At 51.9% G+C, this 15,654-nt stretch overlaps 1 protein-coding gene across 7 annotated transcripts in view; it reads left to right on the plus strand.

Annotated features, from left to right (window-relative positions):
- CLEC16A (C-type lectin domain containing 16A) overlaps positions 1 to 14,235 on the plus strand; it is a 39,739-nt gene extending 25,504 nt beyond the window's left edge. For 2 of the 7 annotated variants that reach the window (XM_039368026.1, XM_039368027.1), the window contains 5 exons: positions 651 to 855; positions 1,180 to 1,344; positions 8,385 to 8,525; positions 10,722 to 10,838; positions 13,200 to 14,235. In XM_039368026.1, coding sequence (XP_039223960.1) covers positions 651 to 855; positions 1,180 to 1,344; positions 8,385 to 8,525; positions 10,722 to 10,838; positions 13,200 to 13,522 — 951 coding nt within the window. In that variant the 3' untranslated portion in view covers positions 13,523 to 14,235. Of the gene's footprint in view, positions 1 to 650; positions 856 to 1,179; positions 1,345 to 3,499; positions 3,716 to 8,384; positions 8,526 to 10,717; positions 10,839 to 13,199 lie in introns of those variants that run through there. The other 5 variants (XM_039368030.1, XM_039368028.1, XM_039368029.1 and 2 more) reach the window with 5 other exon arrangements.
- The last annotated feature ends 1,419 nt before the right edge of the window (positions 14,236 to 15,654 follow it).

Genomic DNA, 15,654 nt, shown 5'->3' on the forward strand with positions numbered 1-15,654 from the left:
TGATCTGCCTCTCCATTGCTGATGTCCCCTTGCTTAACCTTCCCCGTTCCTAGGAACAGAGAAGAGGGAGCAAGAGGGCTGGTTTAGCTGCGGTAAGAAAGAGTAACTCTGCCTTGTTGTCTTTTGCAAACCAATCAGAATAGAGCTAGAAGGGGCTTTGGAGGTCTTCTAGTCCAACCCCTTGCTCAAGTAGGAGACCCTACACCATTTCAGATAAATGGCTGTCCAGTCTTTTCTTAAAAACCTCCAGTGATGAAGCACCCACAACTTCTGAAGGCAAGCTGTTTTACTGGTTAATTGTTCTCACTGTCAAGAAGTTTCTCCTTAATTCCAGGTTGCTTCTCTCCTTGATTAGTTTCCATCCGTTGTTTCTTATCCTGCCTGCAGGTGCTTTGGAGAATAGCTTGATCCCCCTTCTTCTTTGTGGCAGCACCTCAATTACTGGAACGCTGCTGTCATGTCCCCCCGAGTCCTTCTTTTCTCTAGACTAGCCAATCCGAAATCCTGCAACTGTTCTTCATATGTTTTAGTCTCCAGGCCTTTAATCATCTTAGTTGCTCCTCAAATATAGCTCTGATATCTGTGCCAGACCTCAGCTCTAAGCTCTGGTCTTTGCTGACCCCGTGTATTTCCTTCCTTGCCCCTTCCAGGACATGCAGGTGACAGGAGTGGAAGACGACAGCCGGGCCCTGAATATCATCATACACAAGCCGGCTTCCAGTCCACATTCGAAACCTTTCCCCATCCTACAGGCGACCTTCATTTTTTCGGATCACATCCGTTGTGTCATTGCAAGGCAGCGCCTGGCCAAGGGGAGAATCCAGGCTCGGCGGATGAAAATGCAAAGAATCGCAGGTACCAGCCTGGTCCTCTTGTTTCTCTCGGGGTCCCACTGGGCTCCTTCATCTGTTGCAAATATGGCACGCTGGCCTGTTTTTTTCCAAGCAAGTCAGAAGCCATTCTTTGTTCTCAGTTTCCTCTTCCTGGCTAGTCTTGAGAGAGCAGTTGAGGAATCACAGCTCACATATCATATAAACCAGCCAGGAAGGAGCGTTTATCTGCAAAGGGGGGAAGACTTAAGGCCCGCCAGGCAAGGTACCCAGCCTCACTCTATGCTAGGGCAGTCTTGGCTTTCTTAGTTTCTTAGCCGAAACGTAATGTGTGTCTCCTTGAACCCAGCACTTCTGGACCTGCCAATCCAGCCAGCCAATGAAGTGATGGGCTTTGGACACAGCTCTGCTGCCACCCAACACTTACCATTCCGGTTTTATGAGCAAGCCCGACGCAGCAGCTGCGACCCAACTGTGCAGCGCTCAGTGTTTGCCTCGGTTGATAAAGTCCCAGGTAAGCTCCCTCCTCCTCTGCCTCCTCCCCCAGGTGCATCTTAGGTAAGATGTCACAATGAGGTTACAGTATTGTGGCCGAGGGAGGCGTGACCCAGACTTCTTTGGCAAATTAGTTTCTCTTTCTGCGATATTATTTTTAGAAGCATCTTCATTTAAAAAAATCTCATTTTTGCCACTCTGTAGCAAGAATGCTACCCTGGTGACATGTAAGAAAATTCAGAATCCAAAAACATAATAAATGAAATGAGTTAAAGATGTAAAAATAAAAAAGTTATCATTTTAAAAAAAGTTATTAAAACCTGATAATGCTGTTTACATACAAACCAAAAGAAACTCAGTTTCAGAAACTGTCCAGTTGAGACCTGGGGCTGGAATGGGGGGGGGGAGGACTCTTGAGGGCTTGTAGCAGGCATGTCAAACTGCCGGCCCACGGGCCAGATGCATCATACTGAAACTACGCCCACTCTATTGCTAGCAATGGGGGGAAAGTTGCGATACGTCACGCGACATCATGTGAGTTTGACATTTCTGGCTTATAGCAACCTGGCATCTCTCCAACAGATTTTTTTTAAATGTTCCAGGTATGTGCTAATGTTGCCTTGTTGTTTCTCTAAAGAAATATTTATCTGAGTCTGCTTATGATGGAGCCTAGATGTGAGAGAGTTAAACATGTGTGAGAACAGGCTCCACCAAAAGTGCTTCTAGTGGTGGTAGCTGTTGCGTTTAGATTATTTAATATCCTTTCTTTCCATCATTTCTGGTTCTGCTTTATTTATATGCAGCATTTAAACCTGGTGCTTTTATTTGCAATTGGCTGTGTTGTATATTGTGTTCATTATGTCTCTTGTCTATGAGTCTCATATAAGTAATCTCTTAAAACTCTGTTTTTGTTGATTAAAACAGATTGAAGTTATTTAAAATCTTCAATATAATAAAGCTAGGAAACTATGCTGTTTAAGTCATTGATTTAAATCAAATCTCTTGTTACCTATGCTTATTGCTAAGAATACTTACTACTCATTTGAATACTGAATATTTTAAAATTAAATTTTTATGTATTCATTGTTATAACATAGGTGTGATTCTCCTTCATACACTGTGTGTTTGTGAAAAAAGATCCTATAACGTTAGAAAATGATATTTTAAAAAATGAAATGCCCCAGGTTGATAGATCAAAGCAAAAACCTTGATAGTTCCAGAGTCTGTTGAATCCATTTCTTCTGGTATTGCCTGGACAAACCTAACAAAGTCTTCAGCTGTGGACTCCAGCTGGGAGATCCAACCTAGAAATGACCCGGGAGGGAACGGCTGGAAGTGATGCAGGCAGAGCCCACAGGTGGCCTTCTGTTCGGTGCTTGGGAAATAGTTGGGGTGGCCTCTCCAGAAGGCAGCCTCCAGATGCAGCGGGGCAGCAGTTCCAGAAGGCCTCGGCCCCGTCTAGATTTGGAGGCCAAGACGAACACAGCTGCCGCTTGCTTGTGGGCAAGAGTGCCGGTCGTTGCACAAGGGACGTGAGTTACGTCAGTTGTGTCACACAGTGCGGAGGCCACAGTTGGGGAGAGAGAGGCTCGCACCAGCCTTGGGCTCCGAACAAAGGTGCTCAATAGTATAAGCAAGGCGTGTCGTTTGTGGAGATGGGGGGTCTACTCCCCTCGGCGTCCCTTTCATTAGGATTCTGCATTCGGCAGAATAAAGGGCTCCAGATAAATCTGCTTCTGGGGGTCGGCTGGCGTGTTTTGGCTGAGAAGCATAAGGGAAGAGTTTGCCCAGGTTCGTGTGCGCTCTTGGCAGCTGTTCATACCGTAGCTCAGTTCAGACATCCAGTTTACATCCCAGCATCGCCTGGCTGGAAACAGGAACGCAGGGAGCCCGTTCCTTGGGTTTCCTGCTTGCCCATCGCCTCCCACGGCTTCTGACCTGGGAAAAGCAACTGGACCTGCCCCCTGCAAGCCGCCATTGGTTGGGCTGGGGGGGCCTTCCGGGTGAGCCTTTCAGAAGCCTTTCATCGGCCCTCAGTAGCCCCGGCTCACTAAGGCTGCAGCGAGGCATCCCTCCCGGCACCGTCCGGCAGGGATCTAGCCCAGATGGAGCAGGTGTGGTTAAAGGGTCTTCCAGGGCAATTTCATTACATGAGAGCCACTCTCTTTTGCAAGCAGGGGCACAGAGGAAGAGACCCCCCAGAAGGGACCCTGCTCCTCACCGCTGCCACCGCCGCTTCCAGTTCCTTTGCTTGAGGAAGCGATAGGCCAGAGAAGCCAGCCGTTGTTGTGGATGGAGGCTGCCGAATAGGAAGAGAAATAATCAGGCTTACGTGGACTGGGGGAAATGATGCATGGAAGCTTGGAACACTAAAACAGCTGAGAATCTGTACCCTCCGGGCCTTCAGTGATGGGGAGGGGGAGGGGGGAGGGGAGCCGAAATTTGATTTGGGCGGCCCAGCCGTGCCAGTGCAGATGGAGGGCTGAGGAGGCTGTGGGCCCGGGGCTCCGTCCGTCCACCCGTCCAGCTGGCCTAGAGCAGGATTGGCAGGCTGCCAAGGCAGAACGTGAAGCCCTGAGGTCTTTGGGCTTTGGTGTTAATCCCTTAGCCCAGGATGGTGCCCTTTGACCCCTTCATAAGGGTTTTTTTTTTCTTTTCTAGTTCTGCTTTTGAAATCTTTTTAGCTGGAAGCCTGACACCACATTACGGTAGCAAAGTTTACAGCAATGCAACAGAGCAGTTCAGGAGAAAAAAAGAAAGATGCCTTTTTTAGGTAAACAGTTTGCTGTGATTAGCTTGTTTTCCCCTTTTACAAACAGGAACGGCCTCTTTGCACCCGCAGCAGAATGATGTGTGGTTCCATAGAAGTTGTAAATGAGATAGTCCTTCTGATAGATTGGTGAGAAGTGGCTCTGTGCTAATTGGCCTCCTGATAGCCAAATGAGCATTTCTGAAGAAGGTGCCAGATAGCTCTGAGATAAGCCCAAGTCCTGTTTCTGAATTTGCATTGCAAGGCAGGGGATTTCACAACACTCTGTTGTGCTGCTGGTTATTTTCAATTATAGTAGCTGGGTGACAGTCAGTGTGCCTCAAGGCTCGTTTCCCATAAACCCTGTGGAAGAGTTACAAACCAGTAGTACAGCAGTTTTCCTTGGAAACCCATGTAACAGACCGTCACCAGGGCGGTGGGGAAGACTGGGGAAAGTTTAGGGATGTGGGGTTTTGCAACCGTGTTTGGAAGGCACAAAGCCCTCGCACACATGGGAGTAGAACCGGGCGTTTCTGTTGTTTTCCCTGGAGGGCAGGGTGCTTGGCTTTCTTCTTTTTCCTTTTAGCTGCCTTAGCCCGTTTCACAGTAGAACTCAGGGTATCATGTTATCGTTGTTGCTTGGAAATTGAATCATCACAATTTGTGTAGAGCAGGTGGGTTTCGGGGTTGAGTCTCTTTAGACTTTCCATGCAGCCACTGATTTTCTGAAGACTCTCTTGTGTTGAATTGAGGGGGGGGGGATTTTCTATTTCAAGTTCAGCAACCAGATTACTGAAGCAGGAGAGTGATCACTTGATTCAGAGGATTATAAACATGGCTCACGGCCCATTTTCAGACATTGCATTTTGGAGGGACCTGGTCCCCTCCCTGTCAATTCCCTTTCGGCCACCCTTATTTTTAAAAAATAAAACATTCTTTATTTCTGAAGTAAAATATCACAGTGTTGGGTTTCTTCCGCACTTCCTGAAGATAGCCACTATTTTCACTAAAGGTACCAGACCTTCAGCCTCTCTGAAGTTCTTTGGCTTTAAATTACCTTGAGGAGATGAGAAGTGATGGGTCTGAAATGTTTTATCCTAAGAAAATAATTTTGTAACCTGACTTTTCATGATCTGATGATCCAGATGTAACTATGTTTGTCTTCTCACTGTCTACTTGTAATGATAAATACCAACCATTTCCCCGTGTTACTTAACATTTTGGGACAATGCACTCGTTCTGAACTTTCTACCCTTGAGATTTTATTGACTTCTAGCTCTTGACTGAAATGTCTGTTCCTAGAAATTGGTCTTCTGATACAGTGATTTTCTTGAGGTGGGGGGAGGGGGCAGAAAACTTTCTTTTGCAAATGTTGAACCATCCCCCCCCCGCCCGCCCTTCATTCTGCCGGTGCCATGAACAACTGATTTTTAGACCATGAAGTGTTCCCAAGGTCTACCTAAATAACAGGTTTATCGACTTCTGTGAAGTTGTGGTTTTCAAAAGTATTGTATTTTCTGGCAGACCTGGGTGCCATTTCCTGTTGCTGATTTTGTTAAAAATCTTTTTCATAGATTTCTTACCTCTTCAGTTGAAGGTGGCAAGCTAAAGATTGGGCTCAGTGATCACATTCTCAAAATTCTGCCGTGCATTTGGATCACTGGGGATTCAGCTGGAGGTCTGGGGTCAAGAGGAGGCTGGGCCTTGCCAAGCAGCCTGCTCCCTTGTCCTTTCTCAGTTCCTGCCAGGTACCATAATTTGTGGTGCATTTAACATGGAATGAACTCCCGTTACGCAAAGACTTCAAGGAGCTCAAACTAGTTTCATCCAGCATTTGGGCAAATAGTTGGGAGCCAGGCAGGATACACCTTTGATAAATAAACTCTGCCCCTTTGCTGAGCCTCCAAGGCAAGACCCCGAGCACCTCCACACAAAGGCCACAGAAATGCTAGTTGGAGGCTGTCAGTGCCAATCTGGCACACAGTAGTTGGACCCTATGGGCAGAGTCACCATGGAGAACAGTAAACAAAGCTGCCATCATTTGGGTGGCATTGATGACGAGCTCTTCCAGGGAATCCCCTCAAGTTATAGGGCAGATGTCAGCAGAGCTCTGGTGATGTCAAATCTGTGTCATTTGCGAGTGTGGTCCTGTTGAGTGAAGGCAAAGCAGGACAGCCACAATTTGGAGGCTGCGGCTTTTCTCCTCTGTGGTGGCTGCTTGGAAGGAGGGCTCCCGGAAGTCCCGTTCCCAGGAAGCTCTTGAAAATGGGAGAGGGAAGTCAGGCTGACTGCTGGGAGTCGTGGCCATCAGCACTTCCAAACTAGCGGAGGGAGGCAGAGCTTCCCTTGGAGTCACTATAAACAGGAAAGCTGGAGGAAGTTGAATGTGAGTCACCCATACAGATTAAACACTGTGCTAAGAGTGGAGCTCCCCCACTCTGTCCCAGCCTTCCCCTTACAAAGAAGTTGTATAAATGTTCCTTTTAGCAGAACAGCCTTGGGCAATCGAGGAATATCACAGTCTCTTCCTCCTCCCCCCCCCTTTCCAGAAAAATCTGCCAATCAATTTATGCATCGCTAGTGGCTGGAGTCCCTGGCCGCCAAGAACGTTGGGTGTAGGCAGTGTTTGAGCTTGGAGCCATGTTTACCAGCCTAACCACTTTTAAGACTTCAACTCCCAGAATTCTAGAGCCAGCATGTGCACCTGCTCTCAAGAGGCCTTGAGGAAATGAGGGAGGAGGGCGAGAGGTCTGTAAGCTTCCAGGAGAGGAACCAAAGGTTGGCTGGGTGAGCCCCTGGCCGGTTCTGCCCACGGCACTCCTCAGCCTTTCTGCAACAGATTAGGTTTTTATAGCCTTGTCCTTACATTTTTAGAACTGGATTTAGAATCACAAGAGCTAGGAACTATTTTTAAATGCCAGTTGAACTTCTCAGGAAGCTGAGTCCAACATCTGGTGGGGATTTTTGTTTGTTTTGATTTGGTGGCAGTTCCCCAGAAGGATGGTTGGAGGCAGTTTGCCGTTGCCAGGGACAGTGGGGTGCATGGCGGCCAATGGGGCCTGTGTGTGCTCCCCATATGGAGGCAAGAACCCAGCAAAGCGCTGTCTTCCCAGGGCAGTGGCCTTTGGGGTGCTGGAGTGTGTTTCGTTCTGATCTTCCACTTTGATTAGCGATGTTGGGAGGGAATTAGGGAGTTGACCTCCCAGGTGCAGCTTCGTTGCCCAGTCGTGTTCCCCAGCCCTCGAGCTCACTTGCCTTTTGCTCAGCAGGGCAGAAGGAGAGGCCTCCTCCTTCCCAGGAATTGCCCCAGAGAGGTGCGGAAGGGAAGGCTCCTCAGCACGGGAGTTAAGATGATTTATGTCCGTCTCCCAAGCACCCAGCCACCAGTTCCTTATGAGCCACTCCTCTGGGCTCAGCCTCTCTTTGGTTTTGTGTACCTTGTTTGTGTTTTAAAACGTTGCCAAGCCAGGGAAACAAGCAGACTTTTGCCCATCATTCCCTGGTGCACTGAGTGATTGACCCATCAGGTCTCCTGGGATTGCCAAGCGGATGGACGTGGGCACGAGCAAGGCCTTGGCCACCTGGCTGAATCCTGGCCCTTTGAAGTGGCCCATCTTGCAGCTGGATGGCCAGTACGGGAGGAGAGCGCTGCTCTTCTTCGCCCCGGGTGGGAAAACTCTTCTCTGCTTGGGGAGGTGAGCTGGAGGGAGCGGCTGATCCTCCTCAATGGCCAGAGGAGTGGTGGAAGGAACATTCCCAGGCTACCTTCTGCCTCGTTTGCTGAGCAGCTTGCAGGGAAACGTGGATACGACTCCCTTGGAGAAAGGAGGCTCCCTTGCAGCTCGGAGAGCCTCCCCCAGAAGCAGACTCAGAGGGCTGGAGAATTATTCCAGGGAGAGTTTTCTGGAGAAACTACAGAAAGTTCATTCCGTGACCTCGTGGGAGGCTTGCAACAGTCCTGTTCCTGGTAGCCACGGAGGATTGTCAACCTGCATCAGGGGCTTTTTGTTGCCTGAGTGGGGAGGGCAGCAATTCTTGGCGCTTGCCTGGGGAGAAGGGCGGGATGATGTCCCCGTCAATCGTAGGCCGGAGTCCTTGCTGGTGGCAGTTGCCCCTTCCCAGAAGCAAAAGGAGAGGAATGTCTGACTTGCCCGGCAGGGCCCTCCTGAACCTGCCCTGTTGTGGCCAGACTCGGTTTCCCCCCACGCTGCCCTTCTCCCGGCGGCCTCAGAGTGTCTCCTTCGGTGGTGAAGAGGCTGGTGTGTTTCCGCCACCGGCTCTTGTGTAAGTCCTGCCTTCCTCTCTTGCAGGTTTTGCAGTAGCCCAGTGTCTCGACCAGCACCACCCGTCCTCCTCCTCGCCGTCCCCGTCCTCCAGCAGGAGCACCGGGTGCTGCGACTCGGCCGTGGCCAGCTCCACGTCCACACCTTCCGTCGCACAGAGCCCCTCAGGTATCCGCACCTGGCCTTCTAGCGAAGGCGACTCTGGGGGTTGAGCGGGGTTGAGGTCATAAACTTGATTTGAACTCCACTTGAAGTTTTAATGAAGCTGCTTAACTGTACAAATACTATCATTTATTAGTAACCGTTCTGGAAAACATAACACAAGCAAAGCGATCTGCCAGATTATTTTTCTTCGGAAACAGCTTCTCTGCAATCTGGACAAATTAACTGGCTACGTGTCTGAAAGCCACATAGCTTTGGGTCCCCAGCCCAGTGCTTGGTTAGCAGGAGGGGTCATTCTGAGCCGCTTAGAGAAGTGCTGTTCCAAGCTTTCCCCGAATCTATGCCCTCCGTTCAAAGTCTGGGCACCAAGTTGCCCAGGTGAAGAAACGCAGCTCCGTGGCTCCTGCCGGGAAAGGAAGCGTCTCCTTTTGGCAGTGCATGGAGCAAAGTCCGTGATGCCCCCCAGCAGAGGGTGCCCAGCAGCAGCAGCAGCAGCAGCAGCAGCAGCTTTCCCAGCTAACAGCGTATGAAAAGGCAGGCGCTTTGCTGGCTACCAGACTCCTTTCCACAAAAGGACTTTGCTCTCTGCCCTGCTTTGGCCAAATTGCTGGCCTTTCAGTTCTACTCGAGTGTAACTCAGCGTGGAGCCCAGCAGGGGCCAAAATGAGGGTGCAAGACACAGGCAAAACAGAGGACTGGTGGTTTGTCCCTCAGGGTAGCAAACCATTCATAAAATGGGAGAGAAATGCTTTAATGATTGAAGAACCTTCTTAGGTATCCTAAGGTAAGGAAATGAGAAATGTGTAGTAAATACGGAGGACTGAGCTGATGATGAGGCAGCTCCCGAGAAGCTGGCAGACTTCCCGCTTTGCTTTCTTCTTCTTTTTGCTTTTCCTGTCCTTTTCCTTGTTGGTTTTCAATCGAGGACCCTGCAGGGAATTCTTAACGGCCCCTGGGAACTGGAAAGAGGAAGCTTTCCTTCGGGCACCCAGGAAAGTCCCTGAAGATTTATGAAGCGATCATTTGCTGCAAAGCTCAAAGGGGACTTTAGTGCTTTCACTTGGATCAAAGTTCGCCAGCATGGTGGCCGTGGGAGAGAGTTACTGTAAAGTCCCTTCAGTTTTTACAAAAAGATGGAACAAAGAGGAAAAAAGACGGCTGAATCCAGCCAGGTTCCTCCACTGGGGGTGGAGTCTCTGCCTTGCTCTCCCCCGCTGGCCTTTCCTGCCCAAGGACAGGTGGCTCCAGGCCCTGCCCAGGCTGTAGGAAGGCAAAGTCCAGCCGGGCCTCAGAACAACCCCGTTATGTAGTGGACTGGGTGGTCTGAAGACGCCTGCCTGCCTAAAAGGGGAGCGTTAAGAGGGAGCCAAGTTGGCCAGGCTGCCTCTCCGCATCCCACAGGGAAGGGCCTTTCCCTCCCCCCAAGCCCAGCATTCACGGCCAGCCCTCTTTGGAAGTGCCCCCCCCCCGTGGACGGCCTCCTTACTTAAGACCTGAGGGGTGGAGTTGAAGGACCTCAGCTCTGGAGAGTCCCTGGTCTTCACCCCAGGCCCATCTGGGGTTGTGTAATCACAGCTTTGCATACCGAAAATAGGCAGAGTGGATCCTGGTGGGAGCTCCCTGTGAAGGATGCGGCAGCCTTGGAAAGCGCTTAGGGCCTCTCAAAACAGGAGGCGGCATCAGTGCGTCCCCTCCCTCCTTTTCCTCTGCTTCCTGCTCCTCCCCCCCCCATAGCTTTCCCGGCCATTTAGCGTGCTAAATTCTGTCTTTGTCCCGCCCCTTTTTCATGCCGCTTCCATGCCTTCTTTTGGGTTTAAATAAATGAAGCCATACCTTCAGCCTTGTGTTCCAGGTGCAGGATCTCAGGCTTGCTATGTGGAAAGATCATTTTCTCCACCGTATAATGTGTTGTGGTCGTGAAATGCGGGGGACTCTCGCCGAGATCTCTGAAATCAGAGCACGCTTGCTTGCTTCCTTCCTTTGTAAGTGGGGACGTGAGCCTTGTCTTGGGGCCCCATCCTCAAGGCAGGCCGAGGAGGATACCGTTGCTGTTGGGCGATTGACGTCTCTGCCTTGGTGGTGCTTGTGTTGTTGTCACACTAACGTGTCCTCCTTCCTGTTTCCTTCCTCCTGACATTCCCCCTCCCCGCTCCAGTTGTTGAAGGCTTCCTATGATATCTCCCTGTGCTTCCCTCTAGTAAGGCCGGGCAGGAAAGGACGCCGGAGAGTGCTTAGTCTTTCAGAGGCTGAGAGTCACGGTGGACACTGGGTTTAGGCCGTCCAGCAGCAGTGGCCCCCGTCCTGGCCAAGCCCTCTCAGGCAGGTCTCCTCTTGGATGTGTTTTCGTGCACGCGTCTCTCGCACCCGGGTTCTGTGCTAATCGGGCGCACCTTCCTCCTCCTGCCCCAAAATGGCTTCTCTTACACACACACACACACACACTTCCTTGAAAGAAAGGCAGCTTTCCCCTTCTGGGCAGAGAAGGTCTCTGGGGGGGGGGGGATCTGATGGGATCTGACAAAGCCACGGGTGGAACCGGCAAGTGGATCAGATCCCGGGAGCCCGGGGACACAGGCCGCTCTTCCTGCCATAACCTCAGGAGCTGCTTGGAGGTAAATTCAACGGAATCTGAAAACTTCAAACGCGGCTTGATTGAAGCAAGCTGGTTTTTTTTAGCAGGAGGGGCTTCCTTTTGTTCGCAAGGGATGACTTGGGTGTTGGCCGTGTTTTCATTTTGCAACGCGTTGGCTGCTTGGTTTTATTTGCATTTTCCTTTACACCCAGGATCACTTTCTTCCCATCTTAGAGTTTCTGGCCCCTTCTAGAGGGGGAGCCCATGGGGAGGGTCACCTGCCAAGACACTTCCATTCTCCCGCGTGCCCCCCTCCCCCCCCAGCATTCTGTGCACGGCTGATGAGATGCTCCCTAGTTTCAGCTCAGTGGCTGTGCTGAGAGCTCGCCTGACCTGGTGAAAGAGCAGCTCTTCTGGGGACATCGAGGCAAATGAGGGCAGTTTTCCAGCGAGAGAAATATTCTCTTGCCACCCTGGCCTTGACTCTTTTGCTCCTGGGTTCCAAGAAGTGCTCGGGTGCCGAGAGGCGACTGGCCCGGCTGAAAAGGGGGCGTCCCTCCAAACCCATCTGCCGACCTCTCGGCCGGGGCCCCGATGGAAAGACCCCCAGAAGGTCTTTGGCTTTGCTCCAGCTGAGAGGCCATGAGCCGGTCTCCCGCGTGCTTATCCCAGCAACATTGAGCTACCCAGCGGCCGCCCCGGCCCGTTCTGGCACCCAGGTCTGTGGCCGGGCAGCTGCGGCCATGGAGTGGTCAGGAAGGCCCGGGCCTGTTGGGATCCCGGTCTTTTCCTGGTGGTACCTTGTGACAGTTGGATGGGCTAGTTTTAATTTACGGGGAAGGCTTTAAGTCAATAGCATTGATAATCCGATCGATCCTCCCCGTCTGACCGAAACCGAGATGGCCTTGGTTAATAAGTAAAGACCTGGGCTTGCTGGCAGCAGAGATGGCCCCTGGCCTTGGGCCACCTTGGCAGGGGAAGCCCCTGGGAGGCAGAGCGAACGGGGCTCAGGCTCAGAGCAGCCTTCCCTGGAATGGCAGTGCCCTTGCCCCCCTCCCCCTGCCAGCTGGAGATGGGCAAAGGCCTGACCTGGCAGGGGCTGTTTCGAGGTCCCAGCAGCTCAGCCTTCTGCCCCGCCCCCTGCCCCCCCCCCCACGAGGATTTCAGAGTGCCTAGGCATCATCCCTGGCAGGACCACTTTGGGCGGGAACTGGGCTTGCTGGGTCCCTCCCAAGTCCTGCTCTGCTGCCTTCGTCATCCAGAGGCCTCTTCCCGGAGGGTCTGCTCCCTCTTCCTGGGTTGGGGGCCTCTTAGAAAGGGTTAGGCTTCCCAGGAGTCGCCTTCTGCCCCGTCCCCTCCTCTGTGCTCTGGGTCTTCTCTCCTCTTCCTCTCAGGACCATTTCTTTTCCCTTCCTTTGACTCCCCGATTCTTCCCCTCTCCTGTTTGAAGTTTTTGGATTACCAGAGCAGAATCCCCCTTGCCCTGGGTGGGTGGCTTGTCTGCACAGCCTGCCTCCTCAGTGGGAGGGGTCTGCGGGTGCCCTCCCTGCCAAGCAAAGGTAGGATCCAGAAGGAGAACCTGATCTAGAGCACTGCTCTTCTTTCCTTGATGAATGCATCATTTTTTCTGCGTGAAATGGACACTCGAGGCAATTTAAGAGAGACACACACACACACACACCTTTGTGTGCAGATGCATGGGCAACAGTGCATTAAGACCTTAATGTCAAAGTCAGACTGTTCCATGCCTGTGGACTCCTCGTTTGTAGGTCACCCTAGCTGGAGGCAGGGAGGAGAAAAAGGACCATTAACTGTCACTTTGTAAGGTAGGCAAAGTTCAAAGGTTCTTGGGAAGGAAAGAGGACAGCTCCCAAGATTAAAGGAAGGGAGAAGCCTCTAAGATTGGAGAAGAGAGCCAGAGCGGTGTTCTCAGTAAATACAAAGTCAGCCCTGGGTTAGCAAACATTTATCCAGGTTTGGGAAGGATCGGCCTAGATTGCCTAAGTGTGCCAGGCAGACCCTCCAGGGTGGTGGGCAAGGAAAGAGAATCCAGGTCGCCTGGCAGCCTTTCCTCCGAGTGTGACGGGTGGCCCCCTTTCCTTCCGCAGATGACTCGGTCACGCTTGAGCAGGCTCTGCCCTCCTCGTCGTCCTGTTACCTGTCCGCAGCCGATCGCTCGTTGCCTCCGGTTTTGAAATCTGGCAAGAGCCACTCCAGGAGCGAAGCAGAGACGGCCGCCTTGTCGCCCAGCCTGATTCCTGCCCCGCAGCCGACCATCTCCTTGATCTCCAAGGACAGCACGGACAGCCTGAGCATCGAGTCGCTGACCCTGGTGCCCCCCGTGGCTGCAGACAGCATCCTTGCTGTGGGCACTGCCCAGTCCCTGGCTGTGGAGTCAGAGGCCTTCACGGATCCCCAGCAGCAGTCCTAGCCGTTGCTCAGGCGGCCCCCTGCTGATCTCCCCAGCGCAGCAGGTCACAGGTTCTCTGAAATAATAAACAGTAGCCAGCGTTTCTTTAAGGGAGAAGTCCATGAGAGGCAGCTGTGGGACACTGCGGGGGGGGGGGCAATTGAAGGGGTTGGGGATGTTTTGGAAGGACCTGTGGATTTTTTCCTTGGTGGTTGGTTCTGTTCCATTTGCTGCCAGCAGAAGCAGCAAAGCCACGTTGCCAGCTCCTCTGGGATGGACCCTCACCCAACTTCTGCTCGCTGCTTTGGCCAGGAATGGGCTCTCAAGGAACCGAAGAGGGATTTCCCCCATGAACATGCGTGCGCGCACACATGCACACACACACACACACTCTATTTGAGCAAAACTCGTCTGGTCTACCAGCCTTTCGCAATTTCATTTTTCTTGGTTTCTTTCCTTCAATTAGAGGGCAGGATAGTCTGTGGAACTCCACGGTGAGCTGGCCACTTGTACTCATAGCACTAACTTTAATATTCTGCTTGTGTGTATTCCCTGTGAAATAATTTTAACTTGAAGTTGTACGCACATGCCTATTACGGGTGGGGATTTACAAATACAGAATTCAGACTTTTTGCATACATCTGAGGGCTGCTTTGGGTGAACACATGGAGGAATGTCGTCAAGAGTTTTGTGTAAAGGATTTCAGAGGAATGTAAAATATTTTAGCTTACTGATCCTGTCCTTCATTTCATTTTTGTGGGGGGGGGAGTGGGTTGAGTAGAATCTCAGCCCCAGTTAATTCAGATTAACTCCTAAAACGAATCCAGAGGGGAAACTCTACATAACCAGTGAGTGCACCAAACCCCCCAAGGAAGGTCTATATGGCCGCAAGAGACCCCCCAGGAAAAACTGGGGGCTGGGCTTGTCTCGGGAAAACTCCCACGCAGGCTTTGGGGCAGCAACTCCTGCCTAGGCTGACCCCCCCCCCCAGTCGCTTGTTTGATTGGTGAGCTGGAACTAGAACTATTTTCCAAGGACTTCCAAACCGCACATTTTGGACCCCACCCCATGCTCATTGCCTTCCTTGGTTGGGGTTGAGGGGGGGGATGAGCCCCCCATGCCTAAGGAGTGCCCTGTAACCCCCCCCTCCCAATCAGTTGAGGACCCACCTCCCCAGTCCAGCTTTTTACCGGCTGTGATTCAGCCTTTGGTGAATCAGTTTCCTTTCTGATGCTGATACAAAAGATGTTATCTTCTCTCTCTCTGACTTCTTTTTAAACAATTAGCACTTTTTATATCCCTACCAGCCTGGCTGCCCAGGTTGACTTGTCTGTGACCATTGATTTCCCAGGAAAGCAACTGATCCTGTTGAGACACAGCGGAGGAAAACATTTCCTGGGAAATTGGCAGCCGCCACAGCAACTTCACAGACAGACACAGCAAACTTCTGGGGAGGGGGAAGTGTTGCTGTGTTTTCAGGAAGATTCTCCCCCCCCCCGCATTCTGTGAGAGGGATGTGCCCACAGCAGATGAGGAAGGGGGGCTCAAGGGGGCTGGGCGTTAGCTGAGCAGGAGGTCTCTGGCCCCCAAGCTGGCCCTTCCTTTTGGTTGGGCTAATGGTGTCAGGGCTGGCCCTGCCTGCCACCCCAGCTAAGAATATTGGGAATTGTAGTCCGGTCTCTCCAAGTAGGAAGAGTTTCCACAGCATGACGTGGCACGTTGCATGTCTGAAATCACCACAATATCTCTGAGTCATGGCTGGAATCTGGCCCCTGTCCCGGTCCAGCTGAGTCAGACTCCAGGAGCGTCGCAAAGAATCCCAACTTTGGCCCAGAAAAGGTAGGAGCCACATCTGCAGGTATGCCAGTGGGGCCTGGGGGAGCTTCAGAAGCCAGATGTGCCCCCCAAGTGCCTCTAAGCTCCCCTGTGGCCAACCGGGTGGGAAGCCACGCCAAGGCCAAAGGCCGCCCAGACTTCCACCCGCAGGCTGAACAAGCTCGGGCTCCTTGTGAGGGGGAGGGTTTGTTCTGCAGAAGGCCGGACCCCTCCTCCAAATAAACTCTGGGGTGCTTGAGCAAGAAAGCCCAAAGCCCACCCCCCGCATCTTTCACTGTCCAGTCATGAGCATGAATGACATAACTGGAAAGAGGTTG

Source organism: Crotalus tigris, unplaced genomic scaffold, assembly GCF_016545835.1.
Source record: "Crotalus tigris isolate CLP2741 ecotype Arizona unplaced genomic scaffold, ASM1654583v1 scf7180000020608.1315917, whole genome shotgun sequence".
NCBI lineage: Eukaryota > Metazoa > Chordata > Lepidosauria > Squamata > Viperidae > Crotalus > Crotalus tigris.